At 40.6% G+C, this 25,708-nt stretch overlaps 1 protein-coding gene across 1 annotated transcript in view; it reads right to left on the bottom strand.

Moving 5' to 3' along the window:
* The window catches only part of LOC149452321 (tetraspanin-15-like), a 216,357-nt gene that overhangs the window by 90,152 nt on the left and 100,497 nt on the right, over positions 1-25,708 (bottom strand). The window contains exon 2 of the mRNA XM_089689499.1: positions 10,288-10,473. Within this exon, the coding sequence (XP_089545625.1) occupies positions 10,288-10,473 (186 nt within the window). The remainder of the gene's footprint in view (positions 1-10,287; positions 10,474-25,708) is intronic.

Here is a 25,708-nt window from a genome sequence, read left to right as displayed (position 1 = left end):
CACCTTGTCTGGACCACAGGTGCATCAGTAAAGCTCGGTAAAGTGTTCATACATCACCAACAAGCAATGTATCATGGTCCCTAGAACACATAAACATAGTCCTGTGGAACCACTTGTGCCTGAATTTCTCTTCTCACGCTTTAATCTATGCCATAAGGCTTTTCATGTGGTGAATCTCGGCAATCTTGGAGAACCACAGCGCAAAACTTGGTGAAGCTTCCTGTTTTCAGAGGGTTGGAATGTATGCTTTAGCAGTATTTACCAAGTGAATCAACATTGTTTTTTTTATAACATTTCCTAGGTAGGTGAGATGCATGTAGCAGGTAGGTCCATACCAGGGTCAAAACGGGAACTGCATATTTTTATTCATAATGCAATGTTGGACCAAAGGCAACAGTTCCAAAGCAGTTCTCCTCAGTCGGAGATTTAGATCCTGGTCAACCCACAAGCTCTCCTTTATTAGCTATAACCAAATTACAATGATTGAGTGCACCACTGACATGTGGTGAAAATGTCATGTCAATAGCACCTTTAAAAATATATTTACTGAGAAAAATTTGTGACGTGTTCAATACTTATTTTACCTGTTGTATATGCTAAGGCAAACTTGGTGGATCTAACTTTTAATAACTTCAAAGCAGCAAATAGATTAAAGTGGAACATAAGAGTTACTATCTAATTGGAAACCAGTTTAGGCAAATCTTGGGTCTGGTGTTGACCACAGTTAAAAAGAAGGAGGAAGGGAAGAAGGGGAGAACGACTGCTATACCAAGATAGGGGACCATGGAAATAAAATGAAAGTGACTCATCACTAGGGTCAAGAGTAAAGGGAAGAAAGAAGAAGAGGTAAATATAAAGAGTAGGAGAAGAGGATGTGAAGAAGATTGAAAGCCATGGAGAGAAAATGCAGGTGACTGCAATCTACAGAAAAGCATGATATTGACAGTTGATGGGATGATTATTCCCTATTCACTCCACGTCAGCAAACAGGTGTTTTCCTTCTTCTGAAAACATGAACATGTGCCAGAGTTGCCATGTTTAATGAAAGATATCGAGGGTATTTTTTTGTGATTGGATTAGTTCTTCCATCCTCCATATGCTTTCTACTTTATAAAGCCACATCTGGATGGATAGGAGACAGTCTTTTTGCCAGCAGGAGAGTATGCATTATAAGATGTGGTATGATCAATTTCTGCTATATTTTAATGGGAATGGAATTGGGGTGAAGAAGGAATGAAAGATCTATCGGGATCTTGAAACTGAACTTTTGGGAGATTGGTCTGATGTTCTCCCAAACCTCTGAAAGTTGAGGCAATCCTGACAGCTTTTAATTGTTTAGAGTTGATAGGAAAGGTAATTTCCATATGGTCACAGCTGACACTACAGGTTGATATATCATATATGTAACATTTTAAAGAAAAGGTCACTAATGAGTAAGCCGCCACTTAATTCTGTGAAGTAACATGCAAATGACAGTTCATTCTCTTCTAGATCTATAATGAGGGCAAAAAGAATGTAGATAGGATGATTAAAGGCTAAAAATGTATGTGATTTTAAATATACACACACAAAGTTTTCCAAGAAAGTTAAATTCTAGGCATGCCAAGAATGAAAACTGTCACATTTGCTTGTGCCCTCAACCAAACTGTCAAACCATCAAATAGCTGGAGTCCTAATTGATCACATGTGCAGCACCATGGCAACCAATGATCAAACAGAAGCTAAGATGGCAGCTTCCTTGGCTGTAAACTACTGGAAGGTTTAGTTCCCATTTAAAAGAGATACAGTAACAGGGTTTGGTTACAAATTTAAAATGTGGACTTTCCCATTACTTTCCACCCCAGTGAAAATCTCCACTTCCCCAGCAGGGTCATAGACTATATTTTGATGAAGGTTTCAACCTCTTCTTAAGTCTCATACACACATACAGAAAATCATAAAAATTTTCATACGAGGTGCGATCATAGGATAATCTGATCATTAGTAGTACAGCTTTCAAGAGCCGATCACGACAGTTCATACGATAATAACCGAAAGGGACAAACACAAACATTTTTCTCATACAGTGCCAGATCTTACAATTTTCATTTAATCAGTACAGTAGTCATCTCAAAATATGACACAAATACAATACAATACATGATATCACTTCCGAAATTCTATTCAGTCATACGAGAATTTTCGTAAACTGAGTAATCTCTTCATTTTCAATATGGAGACTAGCATGCAAAAAAAATGGGCAATCATTCGTCTAATATTCTCATCGTGTGTACTAGGCATTATTCTATCCAAAAGTAAAAGATAAAGCTTTGTCTTTAGATACACTTTAACCAGTTGCCCTCCACCCTACAGCAGAAGTACTGCTACAGGGCGGCACGGCTGCGCAAAATCACGTATATATGTGATTTGCATTTCCAGGTAGGGGGTGTGCGCGCACCCTACCCGCGCTACTATTGGCTGCTGGAGATGTCAATCACCAGCTCCCGACAGGCGATTCCTGGCTGGAACTTGGTGACCGTCAGCAGGGCTGAGAGGGTAGAGATCTGTGTGTAAACAACAAAGGTTTCCCTCCTGTCTGCACAGACATGCTGCTTTTTATCTCTCTGTACAGCAGATATACAAAGCAGCATGTCTCCCAAGGAAAACAGCACACATAGTAAAACACACACAGCACACAGTTAACCCTTTGATCATCCCAGATGTTAACCCCTTCCTGCTCAGTGTTATTAGTGCAGCGTCAGTGCTTTTTATTAGCAATGATCACTGTATTAGTGTCACTGGGGATGTCAGTGGCAGTTAGTCAGTTCCCACCCAGTGTCAGAATGCCGGCTGCAGTCCCGCAGTTCCGCTATAAGTCGCTGATCGCCACCATTAGTAGTATAAAAAAAAAATTTCAGTATATATACCGCCATTTGTAGATGCTATAACGTTTACGTAAACCAATTAATATACACTTATTGGGATTTTTTTAACAAAGACATGTAGCAGAATACAATCTGGCCTAAATTTTTCGAAGAAATTAGATTTTTTTTTATTTTTTCATTGGATATGTTCTACAGCAAAAAGTAAAAAATATTGGGTGTTTTTTTTTTCAAAATTGTCAGTCTTTTTTTTGTTCAAAAAAACAAAAAATCAGAGACGATCAAATACCACCAAAAGACAGCTCTATGTGTGGGAAAAAAATGACATAAATTTAATTTCTGTACAGCATTGCATGACTGCGTAATTGTCAGTTAAGGTAATGCAGCGTCGTATCGCAAAAAATAGCCTGGTCAGGAAGGGGGGTAAATCTTCTGGAAGGCATGTGGTTAAAACCCAACTGAGCCCTTTTAACCACTTCCCGCCCGGCCTGTAGTAATATGTAACATATATAAAAATGCAGCACTAAATGTATAGAATAATGACTAGTGTAACAAATCGTGTCATTTAGGAATAATAGTAGATGGAAATACAGTCCAATGACATAACAGAAATAAGTGTATAAAGTGATCAATAATCAATGTCGATGCATCCCACGTTGTGATAGTGGACATCCAAATACAGGTGAAGTATCAGTGGTTCCCGTGCTCAAAGGTGTCTATATAATATGCACTAACCAGATAGCGCACAATTCAGTGCATTTAAGTAATCAGACCACTCCTGGTACTCTGGAACTGGGAAGAACAAGACCTGAGGATCATCCGGCAGAACGAACAGCTCGGCAGGTGATCAGCATCTCATCTTTACCAACTGCGGTACTTCTTCCATCCAGCAGGGGGCCCTCACCCATGTATAATGGGCTCTCAGATACCAGTCGGGGAATCACCCCAAGATCGTACACATCGGGCTAAGAAGATCCACCTTGAAAGAGGGGGCTCGTGGTACAACGGGCCCCAACAGAAACTCTGATAGTGTAGTAATTTTAAGATCCTTTATTGATTTCAATATAAGCAGATGAGCACTCACATTTGGCAGATAGTACAGATTCAAAAATGGCTCGGACGGCGTGACGTCACCGGCTAGGCTCCACACTGACACGTTTCGTGCGGACGAGCACGTTATCAAAGGGCCCTTGTGCGGGAATTGTGCGCTATCTGGTTAGTTTTAGTGCCTCAAGACTGTCCATAATTTTAAAAGGGTGCCTCGGCAGTGTCCATAGTTTTAAAGGGTGCCTTGACTGAAAAAAGGTTGAGAAACACTGGATTATAGTATAGAATCAGGAATTAAACACTGGAGAGAATCACTAGTGTCTTGGGTATCTATCCAGGGTCCCCAAATTTTACAGAACTTCCCAGGGCACCTTGTTGTCTCATGTTAATTTGTAGAGCGGTTCTGATTGATCGGTTGTTTCCATAAGCCAATATGTAGTGGTTTAGAGTGTATACAATATAAAGCAATTGTTTTCCTAACATAATATAGTAGTAACCAAAGACCCAGTAGTAATGTCATTATCATCAAATACACCCAGTAGGCACCATTTGGGTGTACACACGTTAGGGAGGTCAAAATTAGCTGAAATAATTGTAGTAATGTCAGACCAAAAAGGAGCTGTAAATGTTTAGGTGTGGTGACTTTTTAGGTGTTATACAATAGGTAAAGCTACAAGTATCTACAATTCATGCCTAAAACAACCATGACAACTTTTAAAAGACAGAAACTAAAGGAATTCGTTTTTCAGTACTTCAGCTACTATTTGAGCAAGTGGATTTCCCATAAGTGAAGCAAAAACTGACAATACAGAGGCGGAAAGAAGCGAATTTAGTTGGGTGGGGGTGGGAAATATATATAGGATGGGAAATAAGAAAGAAAATATTAGTTTTGTATGTTTTATGAGAATATGAAGGAAATATGTAATTTTTTGTATCTGAAAACTAATAAATATTTAAATTAAAAAAAAAAATACAGAGGCGGAAAACAATTTAAAAGTTGGAGGCTTTACCGTCATTTATTTGACAAATACCAATGCGGTTCAGTAAATATTTGCCCTCTTCCCAGTTTGCACCCATTTGATCAAAAAGAGCCTTAAACAAATGTATGTAAAATAATTTGTTGCAACTCCTTAAGAATAAAACCCACTTCTAGGAATAAAATATATACTGACGGAAGCATCTGTAGTCTACTCTAAAGTCAGTCGTCCGCGTAGACCCGAAGAGGATCTTCAAAGAGGTTCAGGGGGACATAACTACACATTCTATCTCCTGCTGTGAATAATGGATACAGGCACATCATACTGCAACAAAATAACAACTAAAACATTACATTTAGGCTTTATTTATGATAAGAAGCTGTAGTGTTGTATAATGCATTAGCCGTTTGTGATTTTAACATTAAATAACCTCATTCCTTAAACAAAACCATGCTTATTTCCTTTAGATGTAATCCCCTAAGAAATAACATTATGCAAACATGAAAACCCAGTGCTGAAAAAAAAACAAATGCAAATACCCTGGAGGGGGAAGCACTTCATTGGCTCGCTATCAGCCAAGCACAAGGTTAGACCATGAATAATTGATCATTTCCAGGTAATCAGAAACAGCGATTGTATTACCTCTCATATATTCTATATTTTGATTTTGGCTTACAGGACCTACAGTACATGTGTACAGGACTTACAGTACATGTGTACAGGACTTACAGTACATGTGTACAGGACTTACTAAAGTGTACAAGACACGTTTTCACACAGTCACACCTAGAAATGTCATCTGTTTATAATACTACTCCTTTCTCTCCTTTGGCAATTTTATTAGAATATTTTTTTGGAAAGGTTCCACAGTTAGCAATCAATGTGTAATTTCAGCTTGTAAATATTTATAACAAAATGTGAAATGTCAAATACAATTTTTTTACAGGATTTACGATACTCTATTAAAAAAAAGCCCAGTATGACCTCTGTGCTTTTTTTTTTTTTTTTGCTTAAATACATGAAATAGCACATTGTGTTTGCAACTGCAGAATTTGTTATATGTTCAGCTGGTCTAGTGATCCATGAAACCCTGCTAGATAGCACAGCCAGGTCCTCAAACTCCACTGCAGCACTCCACTCCACTGTGTACAATAATATACCCCCAGCTTGCTGATTGGACGCAGCTCTTTGCTTGAATGAGCAAATCCTGGTGTACTGAACCTTTTATTGGAATTGAATAAACTTACCATAGATTTTGCATGCATACATGATTTCACTGCTCTTCCTGATCCAAATGTTCTTCAGTGAAAATATCTTCAGAGAGCTGCACAATATCCTATTAACTTGAATGCTTAACCCTAGGTTCACATCTGTGCGGGTGGTGCTGCTGCGGATCCACACTAAAATCCATGAAGCACCACCACCCGCACAGAGAACTGTGGACCCATGGGCTGGTGCCATTAGTTCTAATGGCACGCCGCCCGCACTGGAAAATGCAACCGTACTGGGAACCGAGGTTCCCATGTGGGCTGTGTTTTCCAAAGAAGTGCAGCAACTTCTTTGCCTGCATGTCATGGGCACGGGAGTCCATTCAAATGAATGGGCTCTCGTGCCCGTGCAAAACGTGGCCCGCACAGCCACATAGATGTGAACCGGGGGTAAAGTAGAAGTAAACCCTTACCCTAGGTTCACAAATAAGAGTTTTCTGCAGTGTTTTGCAGAAACGCAGTACAGTCCATTTAACATGATTTCCTATGGTACAGGTTTACATCTCCGCGTTCTCACCCTGTGCATTTTTTGAAAGGGTCAGGGACTTTTTTTGAATGCAAAACATTGCGTTTTTGGTTCTATAGATTTCAGTGGGAAAACTGCAAAAAAAACATGTATTGAGTTTTTGCTGCATTTTTTTATACGTTTTTGCCGCATTTTTGATGTGTTTAAAATCTGCCTAGCAACAAGAGAAAAAAACATGCAAAACACGCATCAAAAATGCAAGTGCAAAAACACAAGACGCAACGCAAAATGCAATGCAGAAACGCATCAAACACAACCTGCATAGGTGTGAACCTACACTGAGTGACATTTAGATCACCAAGCACTAAACAATTGCCTTTTTTTGTTTAACAAAAAAAAATGCTGTTTTTATCGTTTTCATCCTTTGTTGAACCTTAGTGCTACTGATCTCCTGAATTCTCTTTGCAGCCATGTTCTGTCTACATGCTTTAAAATTATGGCTGTATGACATTTCTCAGGGCAAGTTTCCTAATGTTGAAAACATAATAACCCATGCCTGTGCAATGTGCATCAGTACTGCTACTTGCAGTCTTCGTTGGAAGAGCATGCGACAAGAAGACAGTGCAGGAGAACAATTTGGAGACAGGGACAAAGTGCTGCATTACCAGTAACTGCCCGAACAAGGATGAATTTGGCACTAGGGTGGGCTTAGTTATTTAGAGGTTAAAGTTAGAGTTAGGAATTCGGTTAAGGTTATGCTAGCCACACACAAAGTGATACGTGAATCATAGATTTTTACCTTTACAGATCAGGTCCAATTGATTTTGTCCAGTTTAAATAATATTTTCACCATCCAATCACTCTTTTTTTAAATTAAAATAATTATTTTGTACTCAAACTGTCCATTGAGTACAATAAATGTCTGAAAGATGTGATTCTTTTGTTAAAGTGATTCTTAAGGCAATTAAAAAAAAATAACAAACATGTCATACTTACCTGCTCTGTGTAATGGTTTTGCACAGAGCAGCCCTGGTCCACCACTTCTGGACTCCCCTGCAGACATTCCTGGCTCCACCCCCCTGCTGAGTGCCCCCATGGCTCAGCCCCACCCCTGCTCTCTCTGGCTGTGATTGACAGCAGCCGGAGCCATTAAGCCATTTAGGGGGCCTGGGGAGGGGGAGCAGCATGCAGAAGGTTTTTTACCTTAAAGCATAGAATAAAGCATAGAATGCATTAGGTAAAAAGCCTTGTACCTTTAGAAACACTTTAAATAGGTTGTTGTAGTGTCATAGGAAATGGGACTGGACTGATCTTCCACCCAACATTGCCTGCATTGATGCAGTGTTGCAGATGCACACTTGCCTGAATCTCACAGTTACAGCCTCTTAAAATGTTAACATTCTGCAAGCAAAGTATTCCTTTGCGTTTGCTCATATCTCAGGAAATATCTTCAAAAGCAGACTAACTGTGCAAGCATGGCCAACAATGAGCAGGACATTGAGGGGTATCAACACTGCAGTAGGCTATAGAATAAAGCAAGGTTAGAGGACAGGTAGGTGTTTGTGCATCACTTTATGTTCAGTTCTTTTCAACACCAAAATCCCGCCATGACTGCCATAACCTTAAGAACTCATTTTTCTGCAGTGGATAAACACAGGTCACTGCAGGGGCACATTAAAAAGCAGGTGGTAGAGTTGTGGTCTTACAGACCCCCCCCCCCCCCCCCAATCATGCCACTCAGCTAAAAAAAATTAAACAGCATGTTGCATTTGGCAGGTACTGGCACATAATTCAACCTATTCAAGTGAATGGGGCTGTGTCGCAACCTCCCTGGAACCACGTCATTGCGGTCCCCGCCATTCAAACAGCTTGAGCCCGCAAGCTCAGAAGGAAGACCAGGTGAAGTTAAAAGAGCCTGGGGATCCATGACAGTGCTGTGCTGGAGGGCTCCGAGTGCAGGTAAGTGCATCATAATATGCTAGCATGCAGTGGATACTAGCACATTACGGCTTAGACCTGTGGGGGACTCTTTTTTTTTTTTTTAATTGGATGGTTTACTACTGTTTTAAAGGGACCCAGTTGCTAGACCATTAATTTGAACAAAATTGCCCCATTCAGATGAAATGGGTTCATCCATTAAGATATGTTATCTGCTGTAAAAGCTTCCCTTGAATAGATATCCAAAAGCCCTGAGATTGCTGCTGCCCCCCCTTCTTTTTGATGTGAAGTCAGAAGACCCAGCAGACTTGAGCTGTCACTCAAGTGACACTGTATGGTATTACCCTTTGCATCTCCCCTGGCTGATACATAAAAGGTTATGTGGTTAGGCAAGTGGGGTAGAGGAGCTGGTCCAGCACAGAAAGTAATTTCAAATCCTAGAAGAAGAGAGGCTATGACGTGCCAGGAGGAAGGGGGCTGTGCTAGGGTTTTACCTAGTTACATTTTCTAGCAAGTTTGAAAGGCAAATGAATGAAAAATAATTTCTGAAAAGGAAAAATGCTGCAAGTAAGCATACTTACTTAATACTTGATTTTTCAAATGTTTAAGTTGGTTACAGGGTCTCTTTAACCACTTCCCGGTCCGGAGCAGTACAGGGGCGGGTGGCCGTTTATAAAAGTCCTCCCCGATTCCCTGCTTGTGCGTGCTGCCTGGGAGCGCACAGCACCCCGATCCGATCCGATCGTTGTACAGGATCTCTGTGTGAGGTCCCGATCATGTGATCACTTCTGACATCATTGCTTACTATGTGTGAAATCTGTGAATGATCACAGAGATCACATGGTGCAAGGCTATTTACAACAGCCTTGTACCATGTAACAAGCTGTGACCTATCACAGCTCTCACGGTATTTCTCAATGGCTGCAAGAATGCAGCCAGAGAGAAGGAGAAATGATTGCTTTTACAGCCTTTATGGGTGTAACAGCAATCAGTGTAAAAAAAAAAAAAAAAAAAATCTTCATCACCCCCCACAAGTAGTACAGTGTCACTATGGTGACACTGTACTGCTAGGGTGAGAGTATGTTAAAAAAAAAAAAAAAAAAGCCATAAATAATATAAAAAAAAATAAAAATGTAAAAAATTTTTTGAAAAATTATACTTTTTGGTTATAAACTAATTTGGGTTATTTTTTTTTTTACTAAAAAGATAACTGAATACATTTTGGCCAAGATTTATGAAGAAAGATTATTTATTTGCAAAACTTTATAATAAAAACACTTTTTAAAAAATTTTTTAGGACTTTTTCATTTATATAGCAAAGAAAAAATAAAAATCCCAGTGGTGAATAAATACTACCAAAATAAAGTTTTATCTGTCTCAAAAAAAATGCTAAAAAGTTCATATGGGTACAGTGTTGCATGACCGCGCAATTGGCATTCAAAGTGTGATAGTACTGAAAACTGAAAATTGGCCTGGACAGGAAGGGGGTAGAAGTGTCTGGACAGGAAGAGGGTAAACCGTTTCTCTAAATACTTTCTAACCACAAGATATAGGGTGACTCTTTTACTTACTCTTTCCACTAAAGCAATAGCAACAGTAGTCAAAACAACTACATTGGCCCTGCAACTCCTTTCTATCAATTTCTCTGCATTTTCAAAAGGTAATCTATTTCTAATGTGAAACTAAATGACACAAGAGAAAATCTGCTAAAATCTGTCCTTGTGACTTACAGCTTTAAGAAGCAACAAGTTGTCCCTTAAGGATCCGACCATTCCGATAAATGAGACCACGAACATCAGGATGCCCAGAAGTAGGAGGATGATGGCCGGTGCCAGGAAGATCCCTTCCAAAGTCTGGTGTTTCCTTCTCTCGCTCTCTGCATAGATTCCAATGCACAAGATCAGGAGGCCTATCAGCTGGAAAAAAAAACAACATTAAATAATATACTGTCACGGCACAATTCCCAAATTTAGAAGTATATCTTTTAAAGAAATTCTTGCTTGTTAATCTGATGATACATTTTCTCACACAGAGCAGGCTTCCAAAAGCAAGCTGTTGAACATAAATTTAACATATTATCTGGCTGTGTTTACAGGCTTAGGACAGCTAATCTAGGCTAGTGTTTTAGTTTTTCATTTGTAATGTCTACTCATCTTTTGTAAAATTTACAGTGCAACTGCTATTGTCATTTTAGAAGCAAGAATAATATTAATACATTATTATCACTATTATTAGCATTCACAAGAATCAACAAAATTATTTTACATCAATAACAGCAATGATCAACAGGTGGCAGTACAGAGTTGTTGTCTGAGTACATTGGCTGAATGGAAATCTGAATTATATTGCATACATACTGTACTTTGCTAGTTAGTGTTCTTGCATGGCGACCACTTACTGTTATCTCACATATATATTCTTATTATTATAGCCAAATTTACCACCCTAACTCCTCCCACAGTTTTTACACTACATAGACAGTAATATAACGAAACGTGCGGATTGTTCCCGATTGGTGTGCTATTACTTTGTGGAACGTTTTGTCGACTGGTTCACGAAATATCTGCGTTTTTGTGGTGAAATTGGTCCCATAGGAATGAATGGTGGAATGTTCAAAACTAGAGTGGGAGCTGACAAAAGCTAGAGTGTGAGCTGAAAAATCAGGACATGATTTCTAAACTGCCATCACTCCCTCATTTTCAAGCCCACCTACACACATCTTATATCAAAACGTTCAGCTTTCCCTGCTGCCACTAAAAATGTTCACAGCTAAGCCATAGTCCTGATAGTTTTTACAATATGACCATTTGTTTGCAACTCACGCCGACTATTGACATTCATTGAAACTCCACTCTAGCCACCTCAAATTTGAAGGGCAATTTCTTAACTGTGACTATGCCTTCATTATTAATATTTCAGAGACATACTATGCATCAAAATGTAGGTCTGGGTCTTGTGATTCTCACAATATAAAGCTCTTTGGTGTAGGATTTATAATTTATAAACTACAACCATTTGAAGATGGCAACAGACAGTGAAGTGAGCAAGTGAGAGCAGTTTGTTTTTAACCGCTCTTCCCTTGCTGTAGAGTGAGTTGCCATAGGAACCCAGGTGTGTGAGCAGGCAGCAGAGTGACAAAAGCTAAATGTGCTATATAAATAATTAAAAATTTAAATGCATTTCTCACTCTATCAAGCTTGCCATGTGCACTTTTTAAATTTGATCAATCAATTGGTTAGTGTAATGTTTACTATCATTACTCACTCCAAACACTCCACACAGTTACTCTGCCCACTCCATAAAGTTACTCTGCCCAGTCCAACCTTTTCCCAGTTACTCCAGCCACTCCACCCACACAATAGTTACTCAAGCCACTCCACCCACACAATAGTTACTCCAGCCACTCCAACCACACAATAGTTACTCCAGCCACTCCAACCACACAATAGTTACTCCAGCCACTCCAACCACACAATAGTTACTCCAGCCACTCCAACCACACAACAGTTACTCAAGCCACTCCACCCAGTTACTCCGCCCACTCCAGTTGTAGACTACTGGTGGAGGCAAGAACACTTCACACAATTTCCCCAGAAATTGTAGCTTTTCTAGTTTAGTACTTGAAATTGCAGACCTACAGTACATGCACTTAGCTGTTGCTCCTTCCATTCTCAAGAGCTGCAGTTTCTTCCACAGATATCATGATCATTCAAGACGACAAAGTATTTTCAAATTTTGTCTGGTTTAACTATTCAAATAAATGAATCTGATCAAATACATTTTTGATTGCTAACAAAATAATGTAGCACATACGCTATATAGAGAAAAACATGCTCCACTGCATTGAGCATAGACTTGTAACATACTAATGTGTATCTTTAATAACTTGCACTTGATGAACAAACAGTAGGAGATCTGTATTGTAGCAGAATGTAATTACAAATAATCTAGTGGCTAAATAATTACCGTACGTTTCGCTCCATAAGATGCACCGTAAGACGTATCTAGTTTTTAGAGGAGGAAAACAAGAAAAAAAGTATTCTGAACCAATGGACTGCAGACATAGTATAGGAGATGCCCAGAGACTGCAGACATAGTACAGGAGATGCCCAGAGACTGCAGATATAATACAGGACATGACCAGAGACTGCAGATGTACTACAGGAGATGACCAGAGACTGCAGACATAGTACAGGAGATGACCAGAGACTGCGGACACACTACAAGAGATGACCAGAGACTGCAGACAGAGTACAGGAGATGACCAGAGACTGCAGATGTACTACAGGAGATGACCAGAGACTGCGGACTTATTACAGGAGATGACCAGAGACTGCAGACATATTACAGGAGATGACCAGAGACTGCAGACATACTACAGGAGATGACCAGAGACTGCAGACATATTACAGGAGATGACCAGAGACTGCAGACACAGTACAGGAGATGACCACAGACTGCGGATATATTACAGGAGATGACCAGAGACTGCATATGTACTACAGCAGATTACCAGAGACTGCATATGTACTACAGGAGATGACCAGAGACTGCGGATATATTACAGGAGATGACCAGAGACTGCAGACATACTAAAAGAGATGACCAGAGACTGCAGACATACTACAGGAGATAACCAGAGACTGCAGACATACTACAGGAGATAACCAGAGACTGCAGACATAGTACAGGAGATGACCAGAGACTGCAGACATAGTACAGGAGATGACCAGAGACTGCATATGTACTACAGGAGATGACCAGAGACTGCGGACATGGTACAGGAGATGACCAGAGACTGCGGACATACTACAGGGGATGACTAGAGACTGCGGATATAGTACAGGAGATGACCAGAGACTGCCGACATAGTACAGGAGATGACCAGAGACTGCAGACATAGTACAGGAGATGGCCAGAGACTGCAGACATAGTACAGGAGATGACCAGAGACTGCGGACATAGTACAGGAGATGACCAGAGACTGCAGACATAGTACAGGAGATGGCCAGAGACTGCAGACATAGTACAGGAGATGACCAGAGACTGCGGACATAGTACAGGAGATGACCAGAGACTGCGGACATAATACAGGAGATGACCAGAGACTGCGGACACAGTACAGGAGATGACCAGAGACTGCGGACACAGTACAGGAGATGACCAGAGACTGCGGACATAGTACAGGAGATGACCAGAGACTGCGGACACAGTACAGGAGATGACCAGAGACTGCGGACACAGTACAGGAGATGACCAGAGACTGCGGACACAGTACAGGAGATGACCAGATACTGCGGACATAGTACAGGAGATGACCAGAGACTGCGGACACAGTACAGGAGATGACCAGAGACTGCGGACACAGTACAGGAGATGACCAGAGACTGAGGACACAGTACAGGAGATGACCAGAGACTGCGGACACAGTACAGGAGATGACCAGAGACTGCGGACACAGTACAGGAGATGACCAGAGACTGCGGACACAGTACAGGAGATGACCAGAGACTGCGGACACAGTACAGGAGATGACCAGAGACTGCGGACATAGTACAGGAGATGACCAGAGACTGCCGACATAGTACAGGAGATGACCAGAGACTGCGGACCTTTGGGAAGTGGGGGGGGGGAAGGTACCCGAATTTGACAGGTACCCTCTCCCACTTCCGCTGCGATCACCTAGGCGATCGGAAGCAGAAGTTGTCCTCCCTCCCCGTAGCCTTCTGGGACATGTGACAGGGCCCAAAAGACAAAGGCGCCATTCACAAAGCACAGCACTTCTCGCACATGCGCAGTGGGCACCTGGCTGTGAAGCTGCAAGCTATCAGATGCCCACACTGAAGATGCCGGTGCCAGGGAGAGAAGATGACACCGCTGGGCCGAGGGATGGGTAGGACCGAGCAGCAGGTTCTGCTGCACAGAAGAGCCGAGTGGCCGGCCCGGTATTCTAACATGGAGACCAGGGGAATACTGGGCCGGTCGCTCCATAAAACGCACAGACATTTTTCCCCAATTTTTTTGGGGAAAAAAGTGTGTCTTGTGGAGCGAAAAAAAAAATTAGCAAATAAGAAAAAAAAATAGAGCGTATACAATTCAAGCCATATTATAATTGAATGTTATTAAAAATGACCTTTCCTTTTCAATCTGCAGCACTATAATATTCTGTAAAATGCAATGCAATACGGCAACCTGGAGGCCTTCTGTACACAGATGGTGTACAGAATGTCCCCTAAAAATGTAATTTCCTGCTTGAACTATTGGCTTCCTGATTTTCCCAGACATCTGCACTACAAGTTAGATTTTTGGCATCCCCTACAGCAAAAATTTAATTTTGGGTGAGATACAGTACTCCCAAAGGGAAATCACGTCTAAAGGGATGCAGACCCTGCCAATTTCTGCAGCTGCAGCAGCTGATCGATAATTATAAAATCTATCCCATACAGATTCACTCTGCACATGGACACAGACATACAGCTATTTCATCAGAATAATGCAAGGTAGGACTCTGCAACAACGTCTGTTAAAATCCCTGCAATGTACATAGATTACCCAGAGCGGAATTGTTTTCTCAACAAAAGTGGAGTTACACTTTAAGTAATGTAAAGGCAGTCTGTCATGTGAGAATCAATGAGGCTACCATTGCTGAACTCTCCCTTTGAGATTGCTTGTACCTTGGCTGCAATGCTGATGCTTTAGCTTCAATGCTTTCTAAGTCACTAGCATTTTGTCCAGGCCAGCAATACCTTTCCTTATAAAAGGGAAACGATTATGATTTTTATTTTAATGTTTTTAAAAGCATGCTTTTACACTTTTATATTATCTTTATTCTACAAATAAGCATTTAAGACCACCCATTTGAGAATACACCCATGGCACTGGCATACCAGCACTGGGGATGAGTGGATCGATTTATGCAAAATTGGTTTCACTGCAAAACTACCTATTTGGAGACTCAATTTTAGCTATTACGCTGCTAAGGTGGCATTGTCTTTATTTACAGGATTTTTTGGGGTGGGGATTTATTTAGATCAGTATAGTGGTCCATATATTTTTTTTTCCCTTTGTGTATTTGACCGTTATTTCTGTACTGTCATCTTGCATTTTCTATTTTAGCTTTTATTTTGCTGTCTGCTTTTTGATTCTGAGAAAAAAAGGTAAAGAAATAAGGCTAACAAGGAGTCTTTTTTGTCACAAAATCAGGTTCGGGAAAGTAAATTCTGTATCCTTTGGGAGCAGTTTAAAGCTCATAGTCAACTAAATATTTAAAGGTGTCATCTAAAAACTCAAATTTGTTGCCCCAAAACAGCTATATTTTGCAGCAATTTCCTGATTTTTGGTGAAATTTCAGAAAAATAAAACTGATCAAATTTTGCTTATCCCACCCCAGAGTATTATGGGGATCCCTAAAGAGAGAACACACAGTAGTATCTGTTTGCCTTCAGATGCTCTCTGTTTGAAACTTCCTAGGGCCCTACCTGAACAGAGCAGACAGGGAGAGATGGATGTATTACTGCTCTGACACATTCAGCTACGATATTTATTTATTATGGGTATTTCTATAGCACCAACAATTGACGCTACACTTTACATATATTTTGTATATTCACATAAGTCCCCGTCTTTAAGAAGCTTATAATCTAAGGTCCCTAACTCACATTCATACATACACATACTAGGGCCAATTTAGACAGGAGCCAATTAACCTACCAGCATGTCTTTGGAGTGTGGGAGGAAATCTTAGTACCTGGAGGCGCCTACACAGGCACAGGGAGAACATGCAAACTCCAGGCAGGTAGTATCATGATGAATAAGCGCTATCTTTAGCGTGAAACGCGTTTAACTGCCAGTCTCCCACTGTATTTCCACTGTCTGTATTGGTTTTATCTTAGTTCAATAAAGTGGATTATTTGGAGTTCAGCTGATCGGATGTCCTTTGTTCTCACAGGTAGTACCATGATTGGAATTCAAATCAACAACCCTAGTGCTGTCAAGTGGAAGTGCTAACCACTTAGCCACTGTGCTGCCCTTAGTTATGACTGTAAATTTGACATTGGCCTATTAAGATAATAAACAGGCTTTTTTTCAACAGAACAGCTAAGAATAAAAAGGTCAAGTTTTGAAAAGGAGCCTGGAGCTCCATTTTATTATTTGGTCCTAAATATGAACACAAGAATCACTTTAAATTCCCTCTAGGGGGACACTATCAACTTGGAATTGTCATGTTCTAATCTTAGCTATGTTGTTTTCTTTTCAGGTGTTGGGGCTTCCACACACATCAAAAAACCAGTGTGGTAGGTCAACTCCTTCATTTGGAGATTCTGTAGACAACAGTGTAATAGGGGAACACAGATCATGATGGGAGCAGAGTGAGGGAAGAGTTCTCATCCTCCTATAATTTTCTTCTAACCATGGTGAGACAGGGACCCCCAGCAACAATACAAGCAGAGTTCCCCTGCACTTTTATGCCTCACTCAGGGGCGGAGTGACCATTTGGAAACTTGGGCACTGCCCGACGGCCTGGGGTCAGTAGGGGGCCCCATGAGATGCCCTTGGTACCTTTTTCATAGGCTTTTTTGAGTTTGGGCAAGGACACAGGGACCCCATGATCCCCTATTGCCCGGGGGTGCCATGAGTTGTCAGTCCGCCCCTGGCCTCACTCAAAATGTAAAATTTGGGTATGTTTTCCTGCCTAGGGGCAACAGGTTTTGTGTACAGCTGCCTATGAAGCATAATGGCTGTAAACACAGGCATGTGTAGGAACGTACACCCCCAGACGCAGACAGTCAATGCAAAAGGGCTTTGTACGATAAGTCCAAGGCATAAACAAACATTTGATTGTCCAAGCCACTAACCAAACTCTGGTCAGATACTGATCAATAAGATGCCCCTAAATGGGAGAAAGAAAAGAAACAGGCAGCAAGAAAAAAATTCAGGCAGCCCGCATTTATAAAAGCCGCTGAACAGCTGAGAAAAATAAGGAGGTTTGGCTACTAGGTAAAATGCAGACCTAGGAATGAAGGCCCTACAAAGCTTCTGGGTTCCATGACCCAAAACTGGGCATACTGAGTTTTTCAGAAAACACCACATTTGTTTTCTTCATACTGGTCATCAACCCTGGATAGGTGAAAAAGTTAGGTGATAGATATACACCATCCACAATCCAGCCAGCCAGTACTTAGCTGCGAACTCCATGTGGACTTTCGTGTGTGTTGAGGAGAGGCCTCAGTCTAGCCACTCTGCTAGAAAGCCCAGATCAGTGGAGAGCTGCAGTGATGGTTGTCCTTCTGGAAATATGTCCCATCTCCACATAGGATCTGTAGAGGCAGAGTGGCCATTGGGTTCTTGGTCATCTCTCTTACTAAGGCCCTACTTCCCTGATTGTTCAGTTTTGCCTGGCAAACAGCTCTTGGAAGAGCCCTGATTGTGCCAAACTTCTTTCATTTGAGGATTATGGAGGTCACTGTGCTCATGGGAACATTCAGTGCAGCAGGCATTTTTTTGCAGCCTTTCCAAGATCTGAGGCTTGCAATAATCCTGTCTCTGAGCTTTGCAGGCAGTTTCTTTGACCTCATGGCTTTTTTTTTCCTGAGACAGTATGCATTGTCAGCTGAGTGGCCTTTTATAGAGAGGTGTATGCCTTTCCATATCATGTCCAATTAACTTAATATACCACAGGTGGACTTCAATCAAGTTGTAGAAACATCTCAGCAACGATCAAAAGAAATGGGAGGCACCTGAGATAAATTTCAGGTGTTGCTGCAAAGGGAATGAATACTTATGCCAATGTGATATTTCAGTTTTTTGATTTTTAACAAATTTACAGAAGTTTCTAAAATTCTGCTTATGTTTTATCAGTATGGTGTACTGAGTGTAGATTAATGAGGCAGAAAATGACTTTAAACAATTGTAGTATCAGGCTGCAACATAACAAAATTGACAGTGGTTCTGAATACTTTATGAATGAACTATATATATATATATATATATATATATATATATATATACATATATATATTATTATTATTTATTATAGGTGTTAATATAGTGCTGTCAATTCACGCAGCTCTTTACATATATTTTATATTTACATCAGTCCCTAACCCACAAGGAGATTATAATCTAAGGTCCCTAACTCACATTCATACATACACATACTAGGGCCAAATTTGTTTTTTTGACAGGAGCCAATTAACCTACCAGCATGTCTTTGGAGTGTGGGAGAAAACCCTCGCAGGCACAGGGAGAACATGCAAACTCCAGGCAGTTGATGACATGGTTGGGATTCAAACCAATGACCACACACACATCATAGCTGCCAACTGTCCCTAATTTGAAAGAACTGTCCCTCTTTTGGAACAAAACCCATCTGTCCCTTTTTTCTCCTTGTTTGTCCCTCATTTTGGTCGGATGAAGTGTTTTATAGTACTAAGCCTTTCATCCAATTTCCGATAAAACGGAAGAGTGGAAGTAAAAAAGCACTTGTGGGTTTAAACCAATCACATCTGTATATTAATTCTCCATGTAACAGGGAAAAAGGGGGGGGGGGGTCTTTTGCCTACATACGTTTTGTTAATTGCTCCCTCTTGGGATGTATGATTTATATTGCACTCCAGGTTTTGATTTGAAGAAAAAAAATCACTGATCCTGTAAGACAAGGGTGTCAAACTGCGGCCCTCCAGCTGTTGCGGAACTACAAATCCCATGAGGCATTGCAAGGCTTACAGTTACAAGCATGACTCCCAAAGGCAGAGGCATGAAGGGAATTGTACTTCCTCAACAGCTGGAGGGCCACAGTTTGACACCTGTGCTGTGAAAACAACTGGTGTCGTTAAAATATAAAAGTGATAAAACAATGTAATCTGGTCTACAGTTCATTTCTTTACTATTGAGATGCCAGTCCTACCCTGGCATTAAAGACCACACAAAATTGTAGAAATAACACATTTGGACCAAAAATGGGCATCATTTTCATTCTACTAAGAAGATAGTTACTATAAATGTAGGGAAATGCAGATGGCTGACATTAGCCTGTGAAAATGGAAACTTTGCAGCAGCCCAATCAGAAGCACTGAGAGTGATAGAGGACACTGCTTGACTGCCATATACAGTACATGGACCTCCTATACCTTGGCTACCTGTGTGTAAGGAATAAGTAAATAGCAACCCCATAGAAGAACTGTAGCAAGTTTAATCAGAATTTAAAGTAGAGTGAGGCAGGTCTTTATAGTGGCTGAAATCCATTTCACACATTTCCATGGCAGCTGGTTATGCAGTATGTTGAATTTCCTGTCTGAACCATTCCTATAGCAAATCTAGTAGGAGGCTGCTGACCCCACAATGCATCTGTCACCAGCCCCTGTGTGGATGTTCCATAGGAATATCTGGAGAACAAATACCAGAGAGAAGATCTAAGAATGTCAGCTCCCAGCAGAACCTTGGCTGTCTTGGTAAGATGTCCTCTTTGGAGTCACACATTTAGGAAAGATCCAGTGTTACTGCGCTTCAAAATGGGTAAAGCTCCACTTTAAACTGATCTCTCAATTAGTTATATGAATGCTGTGAACGGAAGGGTGAATCTGCACCCAGGAAGAAATGGGCCAAAGCTTCAACCCTTCCACACTGCAGTCGTTGAAGGAGACCAGAAAGAATCACTGTACTTGTAGAGGCTTCCAATTGTCCCTTATGTCCGTAGGCCATTTTCCGATGTAAAGGACTAATTTGGAGAGGCTCCTAAAACCTAATAGCAAAGACGTTACTGTGTGTACGCATCTTCTATATAAGAGGCCTGTGAAATGAAGGCAAGTTCCTGCTTCACAGCTTGAAAAACAGCTACCTGCTTCTCTCTATACGCACCCTCCTGTGGTTTAAACTGAATATATTGCAGCTGTTCTGTGGCTAGCTCTTTCCTTGCAATTAAATGAGTAGTACTTCCTTTCTTATATATAACTTCTCTTTACTCACTCAAATTACTCAGACAAGACAGGATAAGAAGGATCACACTGCGTCATATTATTACCTTGCTTTATAGTAAAGAATCTTCATGTAAAACTGGCAAACAACCCAAAAATACTCTCTGCTACCCTTACTTTAGTAGTCATTATGATGATCTCATAAGCCAGTTTCACCATCAATTCCATTCCCACACTCAAGAATAAGATAGCTGGGATTGGCAGTTCCTCCTGTCACACTTTCTCCTGGCACAACTCAACCAAAAAACCTTCCCTAATATACCCCTTTTCTCATTGAACAAAGTGTCGAGCAATCTGATTGGTTGGTTTTATCAGCATGTTTGATCTTAAGTATTTCAAATAGTGTCTAGACCAGGGGTGGGCAAACTTTTTGACTTGAGGGCCACAATGGGTTCATATATTGGACCCGGGGGCCGGACCAAGAGTAGATGAATGATGTGTATGTGTCATCCATAGTAAGTATAGTAATATTCCCCCATAGTAAGCATAGTAATTAATCCCCCATATAGTAATTCATCCCCCATATAGTAATTCATCCCCCATAGTAATTCAACCCCCATAGTAATTAATCCCACATAGTAATTAATCCCCCATATGGTAATTCATCCCCCATATAGTAATTCATCCCCCATAGTAATTCATCCCCCATATAGTAATTCATCCCTCATATAGTAATTCATCCCCCATAGTAATTCATCCCCCATAGTAATTCATCCCCCATATAGTAATTCATCCCCCATAGTAATTCATCCCCCATAGTAATTCATCCCCCAAATAGTAATTCATCCCCCATAGTAATTCATCCCCCATATAGTAATTCATCCCCCATAGTAATTCATTCCCCATAGTAATTCATCCCCCATATAGTAATTCATCCCCCATAGTAATTCATCCCCCATATAGTAATTCATCCCCCATAGTAATTCAACCCCCATATAGTAATTCATCCCCCACATAGTAATTCATCCCCCATAGTAATTCATCCCCCATATAGTAATTCATCCCCCATATAGTAATTCATCCCGCATAGTAATTCATCCCCCATAGTAATTCATCCCCCATATAGTAATTCATCCCCCCTATAGTAATTCATCGCCCATAGTAATTCATCCCCCATAGTAATTTATCCCCCCTATAGTAATTCATTCCCCATATTAATTCATCCCCCATATTAAGTCCCCCCTGTGTCAATTCACTTACCTTTGCTCCGCGCGTTCCTCTCGCCGTGTTCCCGCGCCGTTCCGGTGTAGCATGAAAATCTGTCTCCTATGAGGATCTGTCCCCCTCGACGTATCTGCGCATGTGCCAGTTTCAGGCATTAGCAGCCGATCGGCGATCTCCGGCACATGCGCAGATACGTGGAGGGGGACAGATCCTCATAGGAGACAGATTTTCATGCTACACCGGTCTTCAGGGCGGACTGTGAGAGGAGCCTAGCTCCGCGGGCCGGATTAAAAGGTCCGCCGGGCCGTAGTTTGCCCATTGCTGGTCTAGACCTAGAACAGCTGTATGCATAGATTTTAATTCAAAAGTTAAATAGATACTCCTTGTCTTGTTTATGGCAAAACTGCAATCTTTAACATCCTTGTACAAAGGTGGACAAGACTCCCACCCAATTCTCTTCAACCTAAACAAGTACACTATGAATATTTAAGAGCTTTCCAAATCTAATCAGACAAACTTGCATTTTACAATGCTGGCAGATTTGCAAATAACCTGCTCTGAAACTCCCCCCTGACTCTCCACATATTTATCCACAAACTGGTTAACCCAACATAACAAAGGTAAGGTAATTGCCTCGTACATAAATTAACATAGTAAGGAGTCCTTGGCTATCCTCTTGGTCAATAGTATGTATATACACCATATATATATATATATATATGTATATTTATATTATCCTACACTTTTATGCATGGGGGGGGGGGCAGAAAGGACAAGCATAGATTGCATATTTGACGAGTGCTTGTGACAGGTCCAGCAACTCATATTCCCTGCAGTACCAAACAATTACAGATGGGAGTTAATGGGGGGGGGGGGAGCAGAGGACTTCAGATTTCAATAAAGAGTAGCCAGCTGCACAAGGGGCACATCCTATTCCATGTAAGTACCATCTGTACACGGTCCAGCCTGTTCCGGGTTAAGGGCGCGCATGCTCGTGCCCCCTGCTGATCCGTGCTGTCGCCTGCTACAACGGGATTTTGTCAGCAGGTCCCGGCCTATGATTTATTGATGAGACCTGCTGATCAGCTGTAGCCATTTACAGTACAGAGTCCTGTGTTTACATACACACAGGGCCCTGTCCACAGATAAGTGATCTGGCTGTTTCAGCCAGATCTGTTAATAAAGTCAGCACATACTACACACATTACACTTGTTAGGCACACAGGTAACCCTTGATTTCCCCTTGATGTTAACTCCCTCCCAGCCAGTGTCTTAAGAAACAATGACAATGTAGAGTATTATATCTGATCACTGTATTAGTGTCACTAGTGATGTCAGTGTCAGTTAGTATACCTCCCAGCAAGGGTCTGTTAATGCCAGTTTGCCTGCCACGCTATCACAGTCCCACTATAAATCGCTAATCACAGCCACTACCGGCGTAGCGTCATAGCTGCATAAATTCTAGTATATATACCATAGTTTGTAGATGCTATAACTTTCACGCAAACCAATTCATTTTTTTTTTGTTCCATAAGAGTTTTATTAAGCTGTACAAGCAATAACAAAATAGGAACAGTGTACAAGGGAGTCACACAGCAATACAAAACATGCTCAAGAACTTATGTAACAGTGTAAACACTTTGACCCGTACACATTAATCCATGCAAAACAAAAAAAAATGGAGGGAGGGGAGTCAAGAGCCATAAAACAAAAAAAAAGGGGGGGGGGAGATGGAAAAAAGGAGAAAGAAAAAAAATTCAAGATAAAGAAAATAAGCGCAGTAACCCAATCGCATGGGGGGGGGGGGGAGATCTTGTCCAGACCAATTAATATACACGTATTGGGATTTTTATTTTACAAGACATGTAGCAGAATATATTTTGACCTAACTTCATGAAGAAATTAGATTTTTTTTTTTATTGGATATATTTTTTAACAGAAGGTAGAAAAAAAGATATATGTTTTCTTTTTTTGTTCATAAATTAAAACATAAAAACCCAGTGGTGATCAAATGCCACCAAAAGAAAACTCTATTTGTGTGAAAAAATGCTAAAAATTTAATTTGGGTATAGTGTTGCATGACTGCACAATTGCCAGTTAAAGTAGCACAGTACTGAACAGCCAAAAATGCCCTGGTCATGAAGGGAGTAACACCTTTCCGGAGGTCAAGTAGTTAAGTTTTAATAAAAAATCCATAACACACATGTCTCTATTACTATTTCTTTTTAACTAGTGTCTTCCCGCTTGCTCATTTACTTGATGGACTGTGAACAGGCAAAGCTGAAACACGATATGTGTTGTTGATAGAACTTTCAATAAATATCTTACTATAATTAGTAGACTGGCAGCTCAAAGTACTAATTTAAAATCTAGTTTACAGAATTTTTCAGATAATCTAAGCCCTACTTTCCTTGGAAAAAGTCAATTTTCTGTACATTTTCTGTTACAGAAAATGAAAGAGGAAGCAAGAGAAATTACAGTAGAGAAAATGTTTTCAGAACACGGGAAAACAGTCAGACAACGCACAATGGAAAATAATTACAGGCAAATTTGTGTCTGCAGGAATGTGCAACCAGGAAGCTAAGTGTTAGTGTACACAATGACTAAATATTAACTGTACCAGATCATTAAAGTACGTCTGTTTTAGACGTGTGTCCAGCTTAGTCACAAGAAAACTACTTGCGGTTTGAAGCTGTTTGCACAGATAAAATAAAAATGAATTGAACTGTTGCAGATGGTGTTTTCCAGTTTAAATAGAAGTGGGAAATCCCTTTCACCCATACAATAGAGAAGGGTTCCTTAACCACTTAAAGTCCAGACATTTTCACCCCCTTCCTGCCCAGGCCAATCTTCAGCTTTCAGCGCTATCACACTTTGAATGACAACTGAGCGGTCATGCAACACTGCACCTATATGAATTTTTTAGCATTTTTTTGAGACAGATAAAACTTTATTTTGGTGGTATTTGGCTACGTTCACACTAGCTTTGTCAGCAGGCATCAAGACAGGCGTTTGGGAAGCGTTTTTAATGCTTCTCAAACACCTATGAAAATTCTGCACATGGCAGCACACAGTGCTTTTCACACTGAAGCGGTAGCGTTGTGGCAAAACTGACTCCTCATGTGGAGTCAGGAGGAGTTGAAGCTTTCCATTGAAGTCTTTGGTGCCGCTCCTCAAATGCCTGGCAGGTGTTTGTGGAGCGGTTGCGACGTGGTTGCGGATTGTTAATACCATTTAACTTCATTACAGGCGTTTGTGGTGCGGTTTTAACGCATAAAAACCGCGCATAGGGCGTTTGGGGAGCATTTGAGGAGCATGAAAAATGCTTCCCAAATGCCTGTCTAACACCTGTCAAACGCTATAGGGGCGTTTGGCAAGAGTTAGAAAAAAAGTCAAGTGTGAACAAGCCCTTTATTCACCACTGGGATTTTTATTTTTTTGCTATATAAATGAAAAAGTGCTAATTTTTTTAAAAAAACAAACTTTTTCTTATAAAATTTTGCAAATAAATAATCTTTCTTCATAAATCTTGGCCAAAATGTATTCAGTTATCTTTTTAGTAAAAAAAAAGTATCCCAAATTAGTTTATAACCAAAAATTATAATTTTTCAAAATATTTTTTATAAACTTTTATTTTATTTTTTTATATTATTATTTATGCTTTTTTTTAACATACCGTCACCCTAGCAGTAGTGTCACCTTAGTGACACTGTACTACTTGTGGGGGGTGATGAAGATTTTGTTTTCTTTTTTTACACTGATTGCTTTTACACCAATAAAGGCTGTAAAAGCAATCATTTCTCCTTCTCTCTGGCTGCAGTCTTGCAGCCATTGAGAAATACTGTGAGAGATGTGATTGGTCACAGCTTGTCACATGGTACAAGGCTGTTGTGAATAGCCTTGTACCATGTGACCTCTGTGATCATTCACAGATTTCACAAGTAGTAAGCAATGGTGTCAGGAAGTGACATCTTGTTTACTACTATTCATGTGATCACTGATAGCCCAATCAGTG

The sequence above is a fragment of the Staurois parvus genome, unplaced genomic scaffold (assembly GCF_062004578.1).
Source record: "Staurois parvus isolate SC_StPar_1 unplaced genomic scaffold, SC_StPar_1.0 ptg000479l, whole genome shotgun sequence".
Lineage (NCBI taxonomy): Eukaryota > Metazoa > Chordata > Amphibia > Anura > Ranidae > Staurois > Staurois parvus.
The sequence above is the reverse complement of the archived record's forward strand: the minus strand, read 5'-3'. Positions and strand labels throughout refer to the sequence as shown.